Consider the following 23016-nt stretch of genomic DNA (forward strand, 5'->3'; position numbering starts at 1 on the left):
ACAAAGATGGAAACCAAAGAAATAAAGACATATCTGGTTGGCTGTCGTTTTAATGGTTAAGCGCAGCAACAATCCAATAAGGCAAATAATTTAAAGCCCTTAATATTTATGAATATTTTTCTCCAACTAAGTGAATAATCCATAGCTACTTACTAGTAAAGAGTACACACACACACCATATAAACCTGCATTCTAATGGACAGTGTCCCCCAATAAAAGAGCACATCAAGGGCTTCCCTGGTGGCGCAGTGGTTGGGAGTCTGCCTGCCAGTGCAGGGGGCACGGGTTTGGGCCCTGGTCTGGGGGGATCCCGCGTGCTGCGGAGCGGCTGGGCCCGTGAGCCACGGTTGCTGAGCCTGCGCGTCTGGAGCCTGTGCTCTGCAACGGGAGAGGCCGCGATGGTGAGAGGCCCGCGCACCGCGATGAAGGGTGGCCCCCGCTTGCCGCGGCTAGGGAGGGCCCTCGCACGGAAACGAAGACCCGGCGCAGCCATAAATAAATAAATAAAATAATTAAAAAAAAAAAAAAAAAAAAAAGAGCACATCAAGGCTTATCTATCAGGGAGGATAAAAAAGCCAGAATGTGCCTCTCTTCCCAGCGTGGGGACACAGCTGGGGATTGTGGGAGTGATATCCAGAGCCTGGCTCTGATGGAGATTCTGATTTCTGCCCACTTCACCAGCACTCGCTTTGTTCACAGTTTTCCCCAGATATTCCCATAATGCCCTGCACAGTGTCACTCACATGTTACCTTTGCATATTTCTTTGTTCTACGAGCAATACCTTCCCAATCTCTCTCCTCAGTTGATACCACTGCATTCTTCAAGGGCTACTTCCACAGTGAAGCCTTCTTTAATTATTCTCCCAGCTTTGTAAACACCCCAGGCCAGCTCACACCACCTTCCTATGCATTCCTTGTGGTGCAGATGTCTAATCACCTACTTCATTCACTAAATGATGAAGTGCTGGTTGGCAGGGATCTGGGTGGCATATCCTACATTTGTATGACTTAGCGAAAAAAGCTGGGTGAGTGCCTTTCAAATGCACAGAACACTGGACAGTGGCATAACCACTGGGTTTGCTGCTCCTCAGGTCATAGAACTGGCTCTCTGAGGCCAGAGGGAGCTTGTAGGGGGCAGTCCTGACTCTTTGTTAGCTAAGAAAGAGAGATACCTCACTTTCCAGAACCTTGTAGCTCCTGATCACCCTCACAGAATCACTGATGATATAGGAACACCTACCAATGCAAGAGAACTACAACCTCTTCCTTCCAGTATCTAGACTAGGCTGATACAATTTCACAGCTCAAAGATCTTAGCCAGGCTAGCTAAGACAAAAACTATAGTCATCTGGGAACTGAAATATAGGCTCTGTCTAGGCTCTGAATTCACAATTCCACAGTCTATTAGCTGGGTACACTTGGGCAAGTCACTTAACCTACCTAAGCTTGAATTTCCTGTTTTGTAGAATGGGGATAATTATAGTCCTTACCTTATGGGATGTGGGGAGCTTTTAAATGAGATAATATATGATGAGTATAGTACTTAGAACACACTAAATGGTCAGTAAGTGCTAGTTGCACCACATCTTCTTAACCCTTTGTATTCCATGAAGCTCCCAACTATCTTCTTTTATTCATCCAGGCATTCATGCATCCATCCACCTATTCGTATATTCTCCCATTCAGCCAATTGCTATTCTATGCCAGTTCTATGTTAGGCATTTGGTCTGCAGAGAGACATAAATCACTGTCCTTTCCATCATGGGACTGTCAGAGATGATGAGGGAAGCAGATGTGTCCTGTAATGAGGGCTGTGATAGAAAGCAGCACGGGGGCTACAAGGGCCCAAAGGAGCAGCTCACTCAGCCTGGATTAGGGCTGAGGGTGGGCTGGGGGGTGGGGTCTTCATAGAGAAAATCTTGAGACCAGAATTTGAAACATGAGTAGCAATTTGCTGCCTAGAGAAGAGAGGGAGGGGCTTTCAGGTAAAGGATGATCATTACACAGATTTGGAAACCAAGTCATTTTGGGGGAAGAGGAAAATGGACAGTGTGCTGGAGGATGCAGAATACAGTGGCTTGGGGGAATTCAGAGGTAGGCTGGAGTCCAGGCTAGGAAGGAGCCTTGTGTAGCCAGCTCTGGCAACTTTCTAATCCTATTAAACAGTGTGCCCTAAATCCTACAGACTCTTCCTTCTAAAACTGGGTAAGTGTATCCTTAATGGGACATTGAAAAATAGAATGATGTTGACATTATCACTGTCATAAGAGTGATACTGACAAATGTAAAAGTAATAATAAAACATTAGCCATAAGAGTAGTAAATAATAAAATAATAGAACACATGTTCTGTGTGCACCTTTTGCCTGTCTCTGTGCTCAGTGCTTTACAGGCATTATCTCACTGGATCCTATGGAAACCTATTGAAGATGGTACCTTACTATCCTAGTATAATCAGCGAAAGTATGATTCTTCTTCTCGGGACATCGACATTACCTAAAGACCTGAGAAAATGTTAAATAATTTAACTGACAAATAATATAATCTAATCTAAAATAAATATGCATATATTACAAAATAGAATGGCATGGATTTTTTTTTAGACAGAATCTGGAATTTGGGGCTTATGTTGATGCTTTGTGAGCACAGCTGCAGACTCTTTGGGGGTGTGTGTTGATTTTCATCTGCCTCCAGGAAGACTTCACGGGAAAAGCTTCAAAAGCCCCCAGTGAAAGTGACAGAATATCAGGAAAATGTTCTAGGCAGGAGAGTGACATGGTCTGATTTAGTGTGTTTTCAAAAGATCACTTCACCCACTGGGGTGGAAGATGGATTTGGGGAAGAAGAGGCTGTCACAGGAATCTGGATGAGGGATGATGAAACCTTAACCAAGTCAGAGGCAACGGCCCGGGGAGGAGGGGATGGATTTGTGAGCCCCTGGAGGCCAGATTAGCGGGACCCTGATGACAGTGATTGAGGGTCAACCATGAGTCAGACACTGAGGGTCAACCATGAGCCAGACACTGAGGGTCAACCATGAGCCAGGCACTGGACTAAGCATTTTGCAGGTTATTATCTCACACCCTACATGTGATTTCAGCATTATTAGCACTATTTTACAGATAGGAAAACTGAGGCTACAAACAGCTTCTTTGCTTATTAAAGATCAGTCAGTTAGCCAGTGGTGGAATTCAATTTCAAATATAAAGTCCCACATTTTAAAGACCACTACCTAGACTGCATGAAACTCAGCAGCCTTTCCTCACATCCATAGAAACCTTCCTCTGCTTTATTTGAGAGCCAACACCTCCTCTTCACTACCTGTGGACCTGACTACCCAACAGCTGCCTCATAAAACGCTGTCACAGACAAGAGGACAGCACGGGGCCCTCCACCACTTTCCTCTGTCTGCCTGAGGACAGTTCACGCCAGCATCTGCCAGGTCTCTCAGGAGGAAGCCCTAACTACAAAACCACATTGGAGCTGATTTCAAGCATGTGCTCAGTTTCATGACACCGGTTCTCTGCTACCGTTCCATCTGCTGGGACCCGCTGAGCACCATGGGCCGGGCGCAGAGCCCAGTGAAGCAGAGAGAGGCCAGGTGTTCCCACTGTGGGCCAGAAGGCCCACGGCCACTTCAGCGGCAGGGGGAAGAGACAGTGAAAGACTGGGGATTTTGACCATGATACCTGGGATTTCTGATGGTCAGTGGAAGCCAATGGAGCACTTCCAAAACTGTGTTTCTATGGATGCTTCTGTGCTTCCAGATGTTCACACATGTTCCAAGGGGAAAAAGAGGGTCTGTGGTCAAGGTGGTTTTACAGATGATGAACTAAACAAATCTGCCCAGCTCTCTGCACTGCAGGACTTCCCAGGGTCTTTCACAGATTAAGATGCCTTTGGGAATTTCCAAGAGAAAGAGGGAGTGTGCGGAATTTCCAAAACAGATATTGACCATGGATTTCTTCTGTCTGAGAAAATCTTGAGGACACGTGGTGGAAAGTGTGTGCGTTGGGAAGTTTAGGACTGGCACGTACTAGCCTTTCTCTCTCTCGCAAAAACCTTACCCAATAGTGGCAGCAAAACCGTGAGCACAACGTTATTAAGCCATTTTGAAAACTGCTTTGACAGCAACCACTTGAGCACATTTCATGTGCTATCCATCAATGAGTCTATCTCTAGGGGAAACAGGATTCCCTGGAGATCTGTACTGGGAGGTTTGATTTTATCCTGGATCCCTCTTCTACCATCAATTTGAAAGTTATAAAACGAAGCCACTTTTCCACAATCTTTGAGGTTAACGCACTCATTTATTCAACAAATATTTATTAAGCGCTTTCTATGTATTAGGTTTATGAATATGAAGCTTACATTTTAGAGAGGAAAACAGTAAACAAGCAAACAAATAAAAGTGATTTTAGACCCTAATCTTAGGGAAGGAGTGAAAAATGGTTATGTAACAGATAGTAGCAGGTTGGGGATGGAAAGGAGTAAAAGTCTGGGTACCCCCGTTTGGGTAGTCATGGACGACGGTTCTGAGGAGCTGACATTTGAGTTAGGAGCTGAAAGGTGAGAAGGGGCCAGCCAGGAGAGAATCTGGGGGACAAAAAGAGACATGGCAAGGAGAAGTACAGCAAGTTCTCAGACCCTACACTGGGGCTCTATTCGCTGTGTTCCTGGAACATGATGAAAGTCATTGTGCCTGGAGCACAAGGAAATGCCAAGTGAGCGAAGAAGGCAGGGACAGATTCAGATGGAACAGAAGCTACAGGCCATGGCAAAGACTTTGGACTGTGTTCTAAAGATAACAGGAAACCACTGAAGAATTTTAAGCTGAACAGTGACCTTATCTTGTTTATTTTTCTAAAAAGGTTACTCTGGCTTGCTTTGGGGAGAATCTCAAGGAGGGTATAGTCAGAAGCAAGAGATAAAAGGTGGCAGTGGTCATAATGGTGACAAAGAAAGGGAGGACAAAATGAATTTCTTCCTGTATCAGTTCTCTTAGTTCCCACCTAACTTATAAATTAAAATAACTTGATATTCAATTAGAGTCTGTCAAACAATAGATTTCATGAATAATCTAATTCTGCAATTCAAGAGGGGAAAACAGACTCCAAAGTGAAGGTCAAGTTTTATGCAAAAAAAAGGTTCTACATGACATTGTTTATAATGGGCAAATAATTAGAAACAGCCCAAATGCCTTACAGTAGTGGCCTCGTTAAGACAGTTATGGTACATAAAAGAGATTGTTTTTGGAAGAATTCATTGACATAAAAATGTTTAGGATATGACACTAAGGAAAGAAATTCAGATTGATAGTGAAGAGGAGGGAGGTTATGGACTTGGAGTCAAGTGTATTTATGGGGGCCATATTTCTAGAGAGGATATGGGAAGGAGATTCTTGGTGAATATTGGAGCAATAAAGATGGCTAGTTAAAGCTGAGAGAAATTACAAGTGATCCTGAATGCCCAAGCCATGACAAATATAAGATAGCATTTATTCAGTTCCTAATACACATTAGCTCAGCACTCCAAGGTAGTCTATATCCATCATTTCATCAGATCCTTACAGCAATCCTCTGATGTAGGGATTGGCATCCCTATTCTACAGAAGAGGAAACTGAGGCTCAGAGACATCCAGTGACTCTTCCAAAGCTAAGCAAGTTGAAACTGACAGGGCTGGATTAGCACTCAGACATTGCTGACCTCAAAACAACTTTTCTTTATCATTATACAATGGTTCAACCTGGGGTTTACCACGAGTTCCAAAAAGGAACTCCATCATCAAATTCTGCCTCGATTTATGAGCTCACCTAAATGTGTAGATCTCGGTTTTTCACCGGATACAGGAATTCACAGGATTAAGACCTAGACATTATCTCAGCAAATAACAAGTGTCTACTATGTGTGCAGACATTGATTTAGACCCAGAAATTCAAAGATGATTCAAATAAGATATTTCCCGCCTTCAAAGAACACTGTCTAGCTAAAGAGAGAGACAGACAAAAGCAAATGATATTACACAAAAATGAAGTCAGTGCTTAACACATGGATAAAGATGTGGGAGAATTCACACATGGGAGAATCCAGGGTGAACTGTGATGGTGACAGTCAGTGATGTGTTTGCCAATATACGTCACGCACGTTAAGCTTGGAAAGAAAGGTAGGGCTTCACCAGGATAGAACCTTATGGTTGATTTAAAAAGTCTGGGACTCAGACTGCTTAGTTCTTTCTGGCTCTGATAATTGCTAGGATGTTCCTTCGGGCAGGTGGTTGCAGCTTTCTGTGCCTCAGTGATATCATCTGTAAAATGGGCATCATCACCGTACCTGTTTCATAGGGTTGCTGAGGATCAAATGAGATAAGATACGTACAGCATTTAGCCTGCTGCCTGGAGTACGTGTCAATAAATGCCAAAGACTATTCATAGGGACTAGATAGGGGTTTTCACGCGGAGAAACTGGCCTGGAAAGAAACGTGGAAGTGGGGACACATGGATTTAGAAGAGTCAGCAGAGAGACTGGAGCTCTTTGGGGGCCTCAAATGCCATTTCATTAGCACGAACACTTCTGAAGACCCTGGACAACCACTGAACTTACGGGAGAAGGGAAATGACATAATCAAAATCAAGTTACAGGAACTAGAGAAGTAAAAGTCAAGAGGAAGATTGACTGGCTGGAGACCACTGAGTGCACAGAAGGATAAAGACGACATTGGGAAATCAGGCAATGGTGAGGGGGTTCGTCCCAGACACAAGGTCACGAGAAGGTCAGAGAAAGGAGACGATGATGATGATGATAATGATGATAACGTTGGGGAGGAGAGACAGGGACAAGGATGAGGAAAAGGAGGAGGAGGGAAAAATCTACTTTTGATTGCACGCTGGCTGTGCACTGCACTGAGATGTTACAGAAAGCTGGGCAGAGAGGAGTGGCTTGGGGAAGTGGAGGGACTGCCCAAGGCGACAGGGTTAGGTAACAGCAAAACCAAAATTTGAATCCAGTTCTGTCTAATACACAGGACTCCTGCTTTGACCACTAGATTACTCAGGCTATTAAAGAGTGGGTCCAAACCCTGTTCTGTGATCCCAGTCTGAGGATGTTTTCCACGAGAACATCCTGGCTTTCTCACACTCTCCAAAGTGACACCAGCTACAACTTGAAGAGCATCTGCTGTACCCTGGTACTGTGCTGGGCACTTTCCATAGACTGTTGCTAACCTTTTCAACCTCTCTGGAAGATGGGCATTTCATTCCCGTTCTCAGATGAGGCAGCTGGGGCTCAGAGAGGTTAGCTTTACACCCAGGGACACAGGTCCTCTCGCTGCAAGACCTCAGCTGAGATGACTTATCAGGGGGACAGTGGCGTGGGTTCTGTGTGCACAGGGAAGCAGGGGGAAGAGGGCATAGCTCTTCCTGGCACCTTAAGGACCTGGGCACAGCGGGCGGACATCCTGGCCAGAGGCTCTGGGAGGACCTACCTCGGGACCTGCTCCTCCTCTTCCGCCTCCCTGCCGAGGCACTGCGCGGCGCTGGCTGCAGCTGACCGATCTCGATGGGCGTGTTCGCACGGAAACTCTCCTTGAACTTCTGCATCAGGGACTCCACTGGCTCCTGCGTCGCCTCAGCTGCCGCTACGGGGTGGGCAACGGGGCTGAGGTTAGGGTTCGGCCCACCCTCAGCCCCTGGAGGACTGGGCCTGGCCCCCCGGAGTGTCTGGAGCTCCCTCCCGGACCCAGTGATGATGCAGAAGCCATAGGGGCCAGTAGAGATGAATCTGCTGGCTTACGCATTTATTTCTTCAACACCGACTGTGTTCTCAAGGGTACTGCCCCAAGCCCTTGAGATATGATGGTGAAAGTTTGACACAATCCATGATTCAAGGAATCCATAGCTTGGTAGGACACATATCCAGGCATTTCCAACACTGTGCAATACTTCCGTGACAGTGGAGTACAGAGTACCAGAGGAGCACCAAGAAGGGTCAGCTCACCAATCCTGGGAGTCAAGGTAGGCTTCCTGGAGGAGGAGGCAATACCTCCACTGAGACCTTAAACAGGAGTAGGAATTAGCAAAGAAGACAGAATCAGGGTGGAGTTGCAGAAAAGATTTGGGATAAGAGAGTGCCCTGGGTGGACGGAGAGGCATGTGCAAAGATCTGAAGCCAGAAAGAACACGGTGCTTGAGTCACTGAAAGGAGTTCAGCGTGGCTGCAGTGGAGCCCGGGAAGAGCAGATGAGGCTGCAGAGGGCAGAGCACCTTGTAAGCCACCTTGCGGAGCTTGGATTTTATCCCAAAGGCAAAAGATGATCATTGAAAGGTTTTAAACAGGAAACTGGCATGTTCCAATTACGCCCCTGTGATAACAATTACCAACCAGAGTATGGAGAATACACACAGAAGCAAGGACAAAGGCCTGTACAGAGGCTTTTGCAGGAGCCAGCCAGAGGCAATAATGCCTGAACCAGAACAGTGGCAATAAAGGTAGACGGCAGTACATGGGTCAAACAATATTTCAGGAGACAAAACTGCAGTGCAGTGATACGTAGATCACTTGGTACAAGAGCCCCATTTTACTAAGGGAAATTGAAGACCCCCCCACCCCAAACAAGGCATACAACTAGCTCCAAGCTAGCAAGCGGTAGAGTCAAGCCTTCTAAATCCTACTCCAACATTCCTTTTGTTTCAATATCCTCCAAGGAGCTGCTGGTAGCCACATTTTCAGAAATTTCAAAATTGAGACTGGTAGAAAGTTATAGAGAATGGAGAGAGTGATGGCAGAAGGGCAGAGGGAAAAAAGGTAGAAGATAAAAGTAAAAAAAAAAAAAAAAAAGAAAGAAAAACTTGAGAAAGAAGGAGAGAGCCAACATAAAAGAAAAGGAGAGGAAATGAGAAAGAAGAAAAGAAGATTGGCTGAATGATCTCAGTGTCTTTGTTCTGAGAAATCTCCAAGGACAGCCCTGACTTTGAAATCTTCAGACTCAACCCTCCCTCCACCTATGTCTCAAGAGGCTGGGAAAGTTCTTCAGTTTAAGCTACATTGCTGTCTGATGACAAGGAATGGGATGTGTTAAAGATTCCTGTTTCTTTGATGAGCTTTTCCCAGAGTGGACAAAGAAGGCTTCTGAACATCCCAACACCAATTTTAAGGAGATCCTGTTTTCCCAGGAAAGTTTATCAGCTTAGACACACATGTGTCTGCAGGGTAGGTCATACCCAGAGGGCTGGTTTGGGTATTGGGCTCTGTGAGAAGCCTCATCTCTAGGGACATAGAGGGGCATTTGTGTTTGCTAAGGAAAAGATAATTGACAATACAAATGACCCTGTAGTAGTGTAACATACCTGCTTCTCTTGCTATCTGTCTCCCCAGGTATCTCAGTTAGGTCTACATAAAGGTGAGCCAAGAAGAAAATCCCAAACATGGGCCCCCTACTCCAAGCCTAGGATACAGAACCCTCCAGCAAGAAGCTACAGTCTAATTCTGAGAAGCACTGTCATGCCCAATCCAGATGCTTTAAACCCAGAGAGGAGAGCGATTTGCACAAAATTGTAAGAGTTGGGCTAAACTGTGGTCAAAAGTCCAGAGCAAGCCACTGTCTGGAATCCTCCAAGGGAGGGACCCACACACATCTGTGAAAATTCACGCATTCATTTGTCTCCTCACTCATTCATTCACTCTACAGTATTTTCAGAAAATATGTCTTTAGTCTGCTTGGACTTGCATAACAAAAATCATAGACTCGATAACATAAACAGGTCAGATTCTGGTTTGAAGACGGCTGCCTTCTCACTGTCTGCTCACGTGGCCTTTCCTTGGTGCATCCATGTTGGGGGAGGAGAGGGAGAGATGGAGACAGAGGGGGAGGGAGGGAGAGAGAAGTCTTTCTCTTCTTATAAGGACACCAATCCTATCAAATTAGGATCCCACCCATATGTTCTCATCTAATTTTAATTACCTATCAAACACTCTATTTCCAAATACAGTCACATTGGAGGTTAGGGTTTCAACATGTGAATTTTGGAGTACACAATTCAGTCTATAGCAGACTATATTTGGAGACAGGATCTTTAGGAGGTAATTAAGATTAAATGAGATCATAAAATCGGGGCCCTCATCTTATGGCACTGTGGCCTTAGAAGGAGAGTAAGATCTCCCCGTGAGGACACGAAGAGAAGGTAGCCATCTACAAGGCAAAAAGAGAGCCCTCACTAGAAGCCAACCATGCTGACACCCTGATCTCGGTCTTCCAGCCTCCAGAACTGTGAGAAAGTAAATGTCTGTTGTTTAAGCCACACAGTCTGTGGCATTTTGCTCTGGTGGGTCTAGTAGACAAAGTCACAGTCACAATGGGGGGGTTAAGGCTGACTTTCAGTCCATAGCAGGGTAAGATGGTGAAAACAACAACAAACAAAACCCCCTCGTGATGCTCACCATGTAGACAGGAAAACCAATAGTAATGAAATAAATGACAGAGAAATGTAAAATTTAAAACTGATGTATACCATAAAGGAGAGGTGAAAGATGATATAAGAGGCTCCAGTAGAGGAATAAGACCTTGTCTAGGAAAACCATGGAAACTTGCTTCAAGGAAGTGAGCAGTTGCGACTAAAATCTGGAAAGAGTATGAGATAATCAGGTGACAAGGAAGCTGCGGGGGAGAGGGGAGGTGAGGAAAGCAAAGGAGTCAGAGGAAAGAGTCTAAACCAAGACCCCTCGGGGAGAGGGAATATGCAAGGGGCTGCAATCACCACTGGGGCTGAAATGCTGAAAGCAAGCGGTGTGAGATAATGCTAGAGAGGCAGGAAATCCTAATACTAATGCTAACCTTGACCCTCACCCTAACCCCCACCCTGACCCTAACTCTTCTGGGCCTTGTTAAGAATAGAACATACTGAAGGTTTTAGATAGGAAAGTGACTTGATCAGATCTTCACTTAGAGAAGATCGCTCTGGCAGTAGAAAGGATGCATTGGAGAAGGACAGAAATGGAAGTGAGAAGACCAACTAGGATGGTGGTACCACATTACAGAAGTCCTTGTAGGAGATGCTAGGTAGTAGAGGTGGAGATAGGGACAGAGCAGGAGAGAGAGTAGAGACAGAAATGTTAGAACAGTGGAGATAGAGCAGGGAGCACATTTGAGAGTTATTTTGTAGGTACCCCTCCCTGAGAATGTGGTGATTTATTGGAAAAGGGGGATAAGGGAGAGCGAGGTAGAGAGGATGACTCCTGGCCTTCTGGCATCCACAGAAGCAGAACGATGGTACCTCTCAGTGAGAGGAGGGACACTGAAAGAGGAGTGAACTGAGTTTGGTTTTAGGTGAGAGCCCTTGGTGCCTCCCAGATGTCTACGTGGAGAGGTGTTGAGCAGACAGCAAGCTATGTGGGTCTCGCACTCACAGAGAGAACTGGACCCTGTGGAGGCCCCACACATGCGTTCTTTGGAACAGGCAGAGAGGCAGTGTGTGTAGTGGTGACGCATATTAGCTTCTGGCACAGTGGAGGCTACGGAACATGTAACCATTCCTGATCTGCACTGCCTGATCTCCCTTTGCACCCCCAGATCCGTCTTCCACCAACAGGTTCATTCTGCCCCACTCTATGGCCTGGAGGCAGACCCTCAAGGGGCTATTTCACAGATCTTTCTTATCTGGCTACTAGTTGAGTTTGCCCAGGGAGATGCTCTGGCAGGATATGGGAGGAGGGAATTTGAGGTGATGTCTTCCCTTACTCCCTTCCTGTTTCTGCATCGTATTTCTGATAGAGACGGGGACACTCAACAACCACAGCTTCTGCCAGGGCCGCTTTCCCACAAATCCATTTTCCCCAGACTCCAGCAAAACCATGTCCTCTCCCTGCACCTTCAGTTCTAGCAATTAGTGGTGGCTTCCTGATAGTTATTTTTCCTGGTGCCTCAATACCCCCTCCCCATTGATTCCCTTCACTCTGTCTACACCTCTATAAATAGTACCTTCGTTGAACTTCACCTAAAAATCCCATTGGAGGGTGCCTTCTTTGCCCAGCTGGAACCTTGACTGATACATCATCCCTTTTCATCGAGGCTCTGACATTCAGCAATTCCTAAAGGTCAGCCTCTTCCCGTCCTGTTATTTCTGCTTTACTTTCTCCTAAGCTGATGCAGATTTGACCAGCTGGGAGGAGAGGAAGACACTCAGAGAGGCAAGGTTTGCTCCCCTGAGCTGCAAGGGAGCTGCAAGGGTTTCTGATCCCGACCATGGCAGATCCCATCCATCTGTTTGGCTGCTCTCGCCTTGGCGACAGTGCCAAGAGCCCAGACAGGCTTAGAGGGGGAGGTGCTTATGCAAACCCCTCCACGGCCTATTTCATCCTCCATACCACTCTCTCCTGACCCCTTCCCTCTCAATCCCATTCGGTAGCTCTATCAATATCAATATATCAAGTTGTCCAAACAAGCCACGTTACCTCCTGGTACCCGCTGAGCTCTGCCTCCCCAGAGCAGCAAAGTGCTCACCCGTCGCCTGGATGAATGCAACAGATGGTGCTTGATCTGAGCATCACAGCAGGCCCAGGAAAGGGAGGGTGAAGAGGGGGAAGCAGCCCTTTCTAATTGACATATGAGAGACTGTCAAGCTTAATGGGAATGAACCACTGGGGACCGTGGAGAGAAGCCCCGGCCCCCAAGCCAAGACAGAGAGAGAAAAGAGGAGAGAAAAAAGGAGGAGGGAGCGAAAACAAGAATGGCAAGGAAAACTGTGCTCAGTAATCAAGGGCAGGGGGTGAAAAGGGAAGCAAAGAAGAGTGGAAAGGAGGGGAGAGAGCTGGAAAATAATACAGAGAGAACAGAAAGGGAAGGGTAGGAAGGACAGGAGAGGAGACAGAGACAGCGAGAGAAGGGAAAGGAGAAGGCAGACCCCGAGTACCACTGCAAAGGCATAAGGGTTGTGTTTGTTTCCAGCCAACAGGCAAGCTTCAGCCTGATACTCGGCCCTGAAGAACAGGCACTGCATGCCCTGTCTACACTGGCATTCAGCAAGTCCCCATTCAAACACTCACGCGCTGTTCTCTCCCCCGCACAGCCTGGGATGTTCTATCACTGTAACTTGTATGGGTTTGGGTTCCAGTTCCTGTATCACCTTTATCATTACCCTCTTTAATTTTTCTAGACTCACCCAGCCTACATAAGAAGAAAATTCGCAATTCTTGAAAACTTCACCAATTCTCTGCCAGGCAAGGAGGCTGGCATTTCTTTATGTTTTCTCATTTATTCCTCCTAACAACTTTGAAAGGTAAGTGTCATTAGCTGTTTAAAAATGAGGAAACTGAGGCTCAGAGAAGTTAACTAAGCTTTGAGGGTCACACCCTTAAAAATGGCAGAGCTGGGATTTAGACTCAGGTTACGATGACTCTGATGCCGGGCTCCATTCACTGCACCACCGCACACTTACTCTTTCTGTCCTTCCCGGTGGATGGACATGGATATCCCAGTCTTTGAGTTTGGATATGACTTCTCTGAGCCTGGAAAGTGACTCTAAAAGCTCAGCCCCTCTTAAATCACCTGGGCAAGGAGCTCCCGGCAATCTGGTCCTGGCTGGAGTCAGGGGCTCAACTTGACTGGAGTCTGACCTGCTCTGCCAAGGAACCTTGTTCAGTGTCGATGGTCAAGACTGTCCAGCCTGGAGGTTCTAGGCTCAGCTCATGCCCTGCGTGGTCAGTTTTGTCTCACTACAGAACTATGTTCAGAGAACCAAGCAAAAGGTGGGTATTACTTGGCCATACTGCCTAGTGCAAAGTGTGAGAAAGCCCACCCGAGTTCCAATGTCAGCTCTGCCATTGTGTGAACTAGAGCCACTCCCTTCTCTTTTACGACTCTCAGTTTCCCTGAATGTCTGCAGGGTTGTTGGGAGGATTAAACATAATTATGTACATAATTGTCTAACAGAGCTTCTGGAACACAGTAAGTGATCAAGAGTGGCCACAACCCAACTTCCTCTCACTCTTCAGCTTTATGATTGCTCATCCATCCATTCATTCATTCATTCATTCACTCATTGTGAAAGGCATCTGCATTGTAAGATATTCACTTTGAAAATTATTTTAGAGAATATACATTTTCCCTTTTACACAGATGTGAAAACAGAGGCACCATGAGACAAAGTCATGATAAAAGTCAGCAGCGGACCAAGGTCCAGCACTCAAGTCTCCTATTTCTACTTCTCCACCCCATTTCCCCAAATTCTAGGATCATCTTAACCTCAGATCTTATGATGATTAATTTTACGTGTCAACTTCGCAAAGCTGTGGTACCAAGATGTTTAGTCAAACATCTTCTTAGATGTTCCTGTGAAAGTATTTTTTAGATGACATTAATATTTAAATTAGTAGCTTTTGAATAACACAACCCTCCATAATCTGGGTGGGCTTCATCCAACTGAAGGCCTTAACAGAGAAAAGACTGACCTCCCCGCAAGGAGAAAGGAACTCTGCTAGCAGGCTACCTTCAGACTTGAGCTGTGACAACTTTTCCCTGGATCTGTAGCCTCCTAGCCTACCTTGAAAATTTTGGACTTGTCAGTTTCCACAGTCACATGAGATGATTCTTTAAATCTCTCTAGATATCAATAGATAGACAGATAGACAGACAGACAGATGGGATGTATATAACCAAAAGATGATGTATCTACACGTGTCTATATTTACATCTCCTATTGATTGTTTCTCTGGAGAACCCTAATATAGACCTCAATTTTCATATCCAGGCTTTGGGCTGGGCACACTCAAATGTCAGGTTTGTGGGGGCATAGGTAATAAGAGAAGACATCCCAGCCCTAAAGAACATCTCAGCTAGGAAGACCTGGTATAAACGCAAAGAACCATCAAATTTGGAAGTTGTGAGAATCCAGTTCCAGAACCCGACATTCCATTTCATATAGGAGTCATCTTTTCATGAAAGAAGAAAAAAGTAGCAAAGAAAACAGCCAGCCAGTATTCCCTAGCCAGATGAGAATGCTCCATGACTAGAATACATTTAAAACCCATGTACGCATTTTTTTAAAATGGCCAGCTCTTCCCAATTCTCAGGGATAAAATTGATGGATAGAATTTTCTTACTTTTTAGTTTTTTCTTCCATATATTTTCTTAAACCTTTGGTGCCTGGCACAGCTTATCTTCAAACAAGTGCCAGCAGACAAGACAAATGAACAAACAGCAACAAATATAAATTGGAAAACTTGGGACTAGCCTTTTCTTATATACACTATCTTGGGTCTGCCAGTTAATACTGCAGACTTGTAGACTGATCATAATTTCTGCTGGAGAACTGCATTGAGTTTGAATGACTGAATTAAATGTAGTGATATTTTCCTCTGCTCTGTTAAAAACACAATACCATTCAGGTTCTGTGCAGCTGGTTCCACAGTTCCTACCCAGGACACAGATGGTCTTGAAGATTCCTTGCAGCTCCATGGCCTTGTAGTTATAAATGTAAATGAAATGTGCTTTCAACAAGATGAATGCAATAACCACAGGCACTGCTTGCTTCAGTCTGCAAAGCACTTTCACCTCTCTCAACTAATGCTGTCTTTACCACCTCCCATTTTATAGAGACCATAGAGGCAAAGGAGATTTCCAAAGGGTGGGCTGGAGTTGATACCACAAATCAACAAGTCCTATTCAAGGGAGAAAGGGTGAAGCAACTAGATAGGCTGGGCCAAAGACTTCTTGGTCACTTTATTACCACCTTGGTGGCAAGGCATGGCTATGGAAAGGCTTTGGAATCGGCCATAGTTTGGAATGTTAGCTATGTGTCTTACCAGCTGCAAAACATGGGCAAATCACTTAAGCACTCAGAGCCTCTGCTTCCCCAAGTGTTAAAATGAGGCTTGCAATTCCAAATTCATAAAGCTGTTTTTGGATTAAATGAGATGTTAAAATGCTTATCACAAATGCTGATACAGAGTAAGCATTTTAAAGATGACAGTTAATACTGTTTCTGCCAAAAAGATCTTAAACCGTTGGTCATAGCAAATACAGGTCTTCTACCCAACCCCGGGTGGCATGTGCATGCCCAGAATCTGACGGAACTCGTAGTCACTAGTCAGATTCTTCTCCTAGATTCATCCTTTCTATAACTGCACAGGAAGGCTATGTATATGGCTTAGCGCTCCCTGTGACTAGAGGGCCACCCACATTCTACAACTGGAATTCTTCACCCAACACCATTACTGGGTGCTGTATCCAGAGATGGGCACTGGGGATGCAGCGATGAACTGAACGTCGAGCCTTCTTTAAAACACAGCACTGCTTAGTGGAAGAGACGGATAAAGATAAGAAAAACACAGTGTGCTAAATGCCTGGTGATGAGACGGCTGGAAATGTATCCTCTAATTCCTTTTGCATGTGGAAAAGCTATAGAAAATCCCCAGAGGAGATGTGAACTTGCCCGACCCTTAAAGAATGCAGAACCAGGTAAAGAGGATGACATAAAGGGGAGCATCAGCAGGAAAAAGGGGCAAGAACTGTAGAGTAAATCCCACACAGTTTGGTTTTTCAAGAGCTTGACATGAGAGATGATTTCATTATAAAGAAAATCCATCTTTTGAGCTATGAAGACTGGTCCGGCTCTTTCTGTGGACTCCTACCTCCTTTCCCAGACTACAGTTCAAAAGGTCCACCTCTTTTGAGAGCCCTGCTATCCAGCCTCACTACCCTTTCCTGTGCCTTTTATATTTATCTCAGATACCCTGGGTTTAGCAAGTGCATGTTGTTTAAGAATCTGACAGACCTGGGTTTAACCTTCATTCTATCACTTATCCATTATGGGACTTAACCTCTGTAAGCCTCAGTTCTCCATGTAAAACCTTGAGCATAAATCTCTCTCAAGAACTGTGGGGTTCTGTTTGTTTGTTTACTTGGTTTGGTTAAGATTCAAAGCAGTAATATATGCAAAGTGCTTAGCACAGTATGTAAAATGGGTTAAGCACTCAACAAAGTATAGCCTTTATTATCATTCCTGTTAGTAAGCTTAAGTGACATAAGCTTGCCGAAGGCCTTGCACTGAGTCAAAGTTTAATACAGACTAGGTTCTCCACTTCCCTTGTGGGTAACTCAGTGCCTTTGACTAAGGACTCTACCTCCCTATTGTGCTCTCATGTATAAATCTTACCATCTTCCCTGACCCCAGGGACACCCAGGGCTTGCACTCTACGTCAGCCAACCCCCATGGTTACACCTTGGATCTAGCCTAACCTGGGACCTGGGTATGGCTGTTACACTAAGCCTGGAAATAGATCTTCTGCTCATGGCCCCCTGTCCACTCTCGTATCTTGCTCTTTCATTCTCATCAAGTTTGTGCTGTGACCTCTAAGAGATCACCAGGTCCTGAATGTAAGGCGCACTGTGGCAAACATGTGGGATTATATATAGGTATATATAAAGAGAAAAAGAGAGATAGAGAGAGAGAGAGAGAGAGAGAGAGAGAGAGAGAGAGAGAGAGAGAGAGATCTGTTGCTTATGAAGACCTAACTCCATCATTTTGAGCCAGAGGACGTTGTTTCTCTGGCATCTGGTTGGCAGGGAAGGGAGAATCCCACTCTCTAACCCCTACTCTCTTCCTTCCCAGAAATTTCACCTCCTCCTGGTTTCACTTCTTCCCCCAGAGAGTTAGCTTGGATGTTTCTGGTTGATCTGTTACTGAGGTTCACCTAAATGTAGCATTCCAATTTGCCAAGAACACCTCACTAGTCACGTAATCACAAGAATAATAATATTTACCATTTATGGAGTGTTTATAATGTAACAGGTATTATTTTAAAGTAAACAAGCCATGGTTGAATGTAATTCTCATAATGACTATGGTACATGGAACTTTTAGCCTTTTCACCACTCCTTGTACCTACCTCTTGCTATAACTTCACTGTGGATGGAGTGTACTTCATTGCCCCTTGATTTGTTCTTGGCTATGTGACTTGTTGTGTCCAGTGGTATGTGGGGAGAAGTCAGTGTGTGCCAGTTATGAACATAGGCTTCAAGAGGCATCACACATGTCTGCTCAAACATTTATACCTGCCACCACCATGAGAAGCCTACCAGTCCAAGGAGGATGATGGACATATAGTGAACTCACAGCTCTTCAGCATGGAGCGGAGTCACCCTAATCCTACAGCCTAGGGCACTGACACCAGCCAATCTGTAGATGAGAAGCAATCCATCTGAGATGTGCACAACACTCCATCTAATCCGCAGACACTTGGAAAGTCAATGTTTATTACTGGATGCCACTGAGATTTCATAGTTTTTTATTAGGTAGCATTATTGTGGCAATGACTGACTGACAAATTTCCATCTTACAATAGGGTAAGGGAGGCACAAGATTAATTTTTCAAGGGTCATATAGCCTATAAATAGCAGAGCTAGACAAATAGCTTCATACACCTCACCATGGCTTGTTTTGGAATGGGACCGATAAACACGGTTTAATGAATAGACTTCCACATTGGAGCGGATGAAAGGAACCCCTCTTAGCCAGCTTCCCTTTAGACCATATGAATGATAATTATAAGAATAATCCCAGAAATAACAACCACCTGAAACCGAGATGTCTCTCTTCAGTGGCATGAAGACTGCTAGCACATCCATTCAGAGCTTTCAGGGTTGGGCTGTGCTTGCTGAATGAATGAAAAAAAAATGTTTCACATTGTATATGACTTGGCACCAAAGGAGAGATATGAAAAATATACATGGTGACACAGATGCATTACCGACCCATGCTGATGTGGGGGAGAAGAACACGGAACTGGGAAAGTTCTCACCTCTTCAACTGGCAGACTTTCCACCCATGTTCCTTTAAACTAAGGGCAAATCTTCCCAGCGCAAGAAAGTGGTTATAAATTTAAACACATGTAAGTCAACTATAGCAAATGGCAGGGATTTCAGAGTGAGATGAATGCAGCTGCATTATAAATATGTCCTATTTCTCAATATTAAACTCTTAAAAATAGACTGGCTAAATATATAGACAATAATGGATTGAGGCTGAGTTGGCATTACTATAAGGCTTGGGATTTTCCATTTAATGGCTTACAATTTCAGTTTCCCATTTCCACATGACAGTTAGAGCAGCCTTGCTTTATTATGTGTGATTACATGCCACCGCCACACAAAAATGCAAGCAGACGGCTAGAGAGCGACAGTGGGGGGAGGGGACGGCAGGGGATCCTGAACTGAAAACTCAGCAGATGTGGAGAAAGAAGACCAGATCTTCAGTTTCAGCTCAGCTGCTGTGTGACTTTGAACCCCTCACTAGGCTGCTCTGAGCCACAGGAAATAAAAATGCCTGTGAGATTCATGTGAGACAGTATACATACAAAGAGGTAAGACAAAACTACATGGTAAAAACTCGATGCAAAATGAGTTTATTGTTGCACTGAGGTTCAAATCCTGGATCTGCCTCTTAGCATTTGCTCACCCTTGCGTACAATGGCAGTGCCTCTCTGAACCTTGGTTATTCTGTTCATTTACTAAATGGAGATGAGGGTATCTACAAGAAAGATTTAAATAAGCACACCAGTTATACTATAAACGCATATTTGTTGACCTGTTGAGTATCTACTCTATGCCAGGCACTGCTGCCTCATATGCCACTCACCACCAGCCTGGAAAGTGGGTGACATTAGTATCCCCATATGGGAGCAGAGCCTGACCTGGAGCCCAAGTTGGCCTGACTCTCTGATCTTAACCACTGCTGATATGACGCAAATAGGAGGAGAAACCAAAGAAGGATGTGGGAGAAGCAGAGAGGGGGTCAGCCTATGGAATGGTGGGGCTGTCCGGGCTCACATATGCATCTTAGGAATTATTTTTATTCCAAAGTTAGATAATCCTGAATTATCTTCTTTTCCCTTATTTAGCCTGGTTAAACTGTCTCAGCTAAGTATTATGGATACCTTTTTTCTCTCTACCGTTTTCCCAGGGAGCAGCCAAAAAAAACTGAGCTAAGGCAGGAGAGAGGACTGGAAATCATGTCTTTAGTGGAGCAGAACAAATTCCTCCTCTGATGTTTTTTGGTGAAATAATAGAGATCCATCCTAGGGAGCCATTTGTTCAGGGAGCCTGCGTGCACGGGCGGATGGGTCTTGAGGAATGCTCTCATTTTGCTAGATGTGCACAATGAAGTAGAGAAATGTGATTAAAAAAAGAGACAGAGAGAGACGCGTAGAAGCTGTGAGAGAACCTCCAAACTCAGCTCATCCAGTAGCAACACTGGAGATTCTGATGGCCCTGGAAGGGGGCTCACGCTCCAGCTACTGTTCTGAAAACGGGTACTCCAGGATTATAAACAACACATGCTATTTCTCTTCTGAGTCTGCCTCTCCTTCTTCACCTTTTATCCCTCATCACTCATCTCCTGATTTAAATGTCTAGAATTTGGACCTTGCATGCCTGGATTAGATGTGGGTGTCCAAGTAGGTTTTTTTGGAGTCCTCACCAATAACATAAATTTTATAAACACATGTTCAGCTGGGCGTTATTCCTCTCTCTCCTTACCCATCATTTCCATTCAATAATTTGGGCATTAGAGATCTCAATGTAAGTTAACAGTAAGGTGACCACTGAGAAGGTAACATATTTTGGGGCTACATTAAAAGAAGCATAAAGTCTTGGAACGAAGAACGGGACGTCTCTACTGCGCATTGTTCAGACCACACCTAGAGAACTGTGTTGAGATCTGAGTGTCACATTAAGAATATTATTAGCAAAATAGAACAGATCCAGAGACGACAAGCTAGACTAATATGAAAGCTTGCAATGGAATCATAAGAAACAATAAAGACACTATAAAAAGTAAACTCACCTGCCTTCTACTATTTGAAGGGCTGTAGTATTATTAGTACTTATAATACCAATGTTTAATATTCTTATTACTGTTAACTATGTCCCACGCACCATGATACATGCATTATATATGTTATAATTACAGGAGCTATTTTCTTGAGTGCTTACACTGGGCCAGGTACCTGCTAAAGTGCTCTGCAGATATAAGTTCACGTAATTCTCAATGATGTCGTGAAGCAAATTCTACTCATCTCTCTCTTACAGATGGGAAAACTGACCCTGAGACAGTTAAGGTCCTTGACTAAGGCAAGATTTCTCAATCTTAGCATTACTGACATTTGGGCCTGGATAATTCTCTGCTGGGGGAATGGTCCTGTGTGTTGTAGGATATTTAGCAGCATGCCTGGCCTCTGCCAATTAGATGCTATTAGCCTCCTCCTTGAGGTGTGATAACCAAAAGTATCTCCGGATATTTCCCAATACCCCTTGAGGGCCACATCACCTTGGTTGGGAACCTCTAGAGTAAGGTAACCTAGGTGGTAAGTGGGACGGCTGGGATTCAAACTCAGATCTGTGTGGTACTAAGAACCATGATCTTAAGAATAATAATATCAATAACAATCATGATAGTAATATTGATTACTTATGAGCACACTACATGACAGAGCTTTCTAACTATGGAAAGAAGAGCTAGTGGGGCTAGTTAAGTCCTCTGAAACTGGAAGTAAGTAGGCAAACGTGTCACATTCCAAAAATAACATAGAGGAGATTCAAGTATTAAATAGAAAAGATGGACTAAAAGACAGCTCAGACCAATGATAACCCTAAAAATCCATTATTCTGTGAATTTACAACTCGAGGCTTTACTTTTAATTTTAAGTGCCTTTCAATAATTACAGAGGAAGAAACAAATCATAATTTGAATTGTCTTATCCTTAGTAGAAACCCAAAGAAATTTGCCTTGCTCTTATACTTAGGAGATTGGGAAGAGGCCATTCCTAACTCCCTTTCTTCATCCCTCCAACACACATGCAGATACAAACTCTCTTGTCCATGCATCTGGGCTCAGAAACAATTGGTCCATTATCTGGTTCTAAGCAGAAGAAACTGAGATACAATATAGCAAGTCATCAGCTGTGTGGCAAATTGGCAAGTCTCCACTGGTGTGTAATAAATTAATGGTGCCTGAGAAAGGAAGACATTGACAAGAGGGAAGCCCACAGCCTCCCACCTGCCTCTTTTCATGGCCAAGGCATCTACCTCCTGAGCTGTGTTTGAACACAGAGGAGGAAAGTGGAGGAAAGACATGCACATCTCTATCAGTTAGAGACTGGTATGAGCAAAGGCGCATGGATCTAAGTCAGGAGCAAACCTGCTGGAAGCCAATCATCTCGGTGACATTTTAGAGACCATTCCCACAGAGCTTGACGATGCAATAAATTACACCAAGATGAAGTTAAATTAAAGCTGGACTAAGTTGGACTGGACATCAAAAAGAATTATTCAATTAACTGGTGACTCAAGCACTAAAAAAAAAAAAAAATGACAAGAGGAGGATGTGGAGTTCATATCCAGAAGGCCAAGTAGGGAGAGATGGCTACCTGTCTGATGACTTTAGCGCTCCCTTGCAAAGCACAGGGACTGAAGCAACACTTTGATGCTGGGTGTGGTATATCAAAGAAGGATGAGAGAGTTTTCCCGGGTGGCATATAGAAAGAGCACAAGTCCAAAGACATCTTCAGTTCAAAACATGATGAGCCACTTAGTATGGCTAGAGTCCAGTGTCCCTGGAGGGATGCTGCTACAGACGAGGTGAGAAAGAGCTTGTGACCACATCAGGAAGGGACCTGAATGCCAAGCTAAGCATCTGAACTTTAGTCTGTACAGTAGGGAAGATTATATGGGCATGTATAATAAGATATATATATATGGATTTTGATCAGAAGAGTGGCACTGTCAGAGAAGTACTTAAGAAAGATCAATGTGATGTCAGTGTGGAAGAGGGTTCCTAGGGAAAATAACACATAATGATAATAATGATAAAAAGAGCTGAAATGTATTCAGCCATTCAGCATGTGCCAGTAACTGTGCTAAGCATTTTACCTGAATTTTCCAATTTAATACTCACAACAATCATACGGGGTAAGCACTTCGATAAACTGCTTTTTGTAGAAGAAAAAAAATTAAGCTTAGAACTCAAATTGTGTT

At 44.4% G+C, this 23016-nt stretch overlaps 1 protein-coding gene across 3 annotated transcripts in view; it reads right to left on the reverse strand.

The window, feature by feature from the left end:
- ASTN2 (astrotactin 2) overlaps positions 1-23016 on the reverse strand; it is a 913616-nt gene that overhangs the window by 621227 nt on the left and 269373 nt on the right. For 2 of the 3 annotated variants that reach the window (XM_057548645.1, XM_028165454.2), the window contains exon 4: positions 7480-7632. The exons of the other annotated variant lie outside the window; for it this stretch is intronic. In XM_057548645.1, the coding sequence (XP_057404628.1) occupies positions 7480-7632 (153 nt within the window). The remainder of the gene's footprint in view (positions 1-7479; positions 7633-23016) is intronic. 3 annotated transcript variants of the gene reach the window in all.

The sequence above is a fragment of the Balaenoptera acutorostrata genome, chromosome 6 (genome assembly GCF_949987535.1).
Source record: "Balaenoptera acutorostrata chromosome 6, mBalAcu1.1, whole genome shotgun sequence".
NCBI lineage: Eukaryota > Metazoa > Chordata > Mammalia > Artiodactyla > Balaenopteridae > Balaenoptera > Balaenoptera acutorostrata.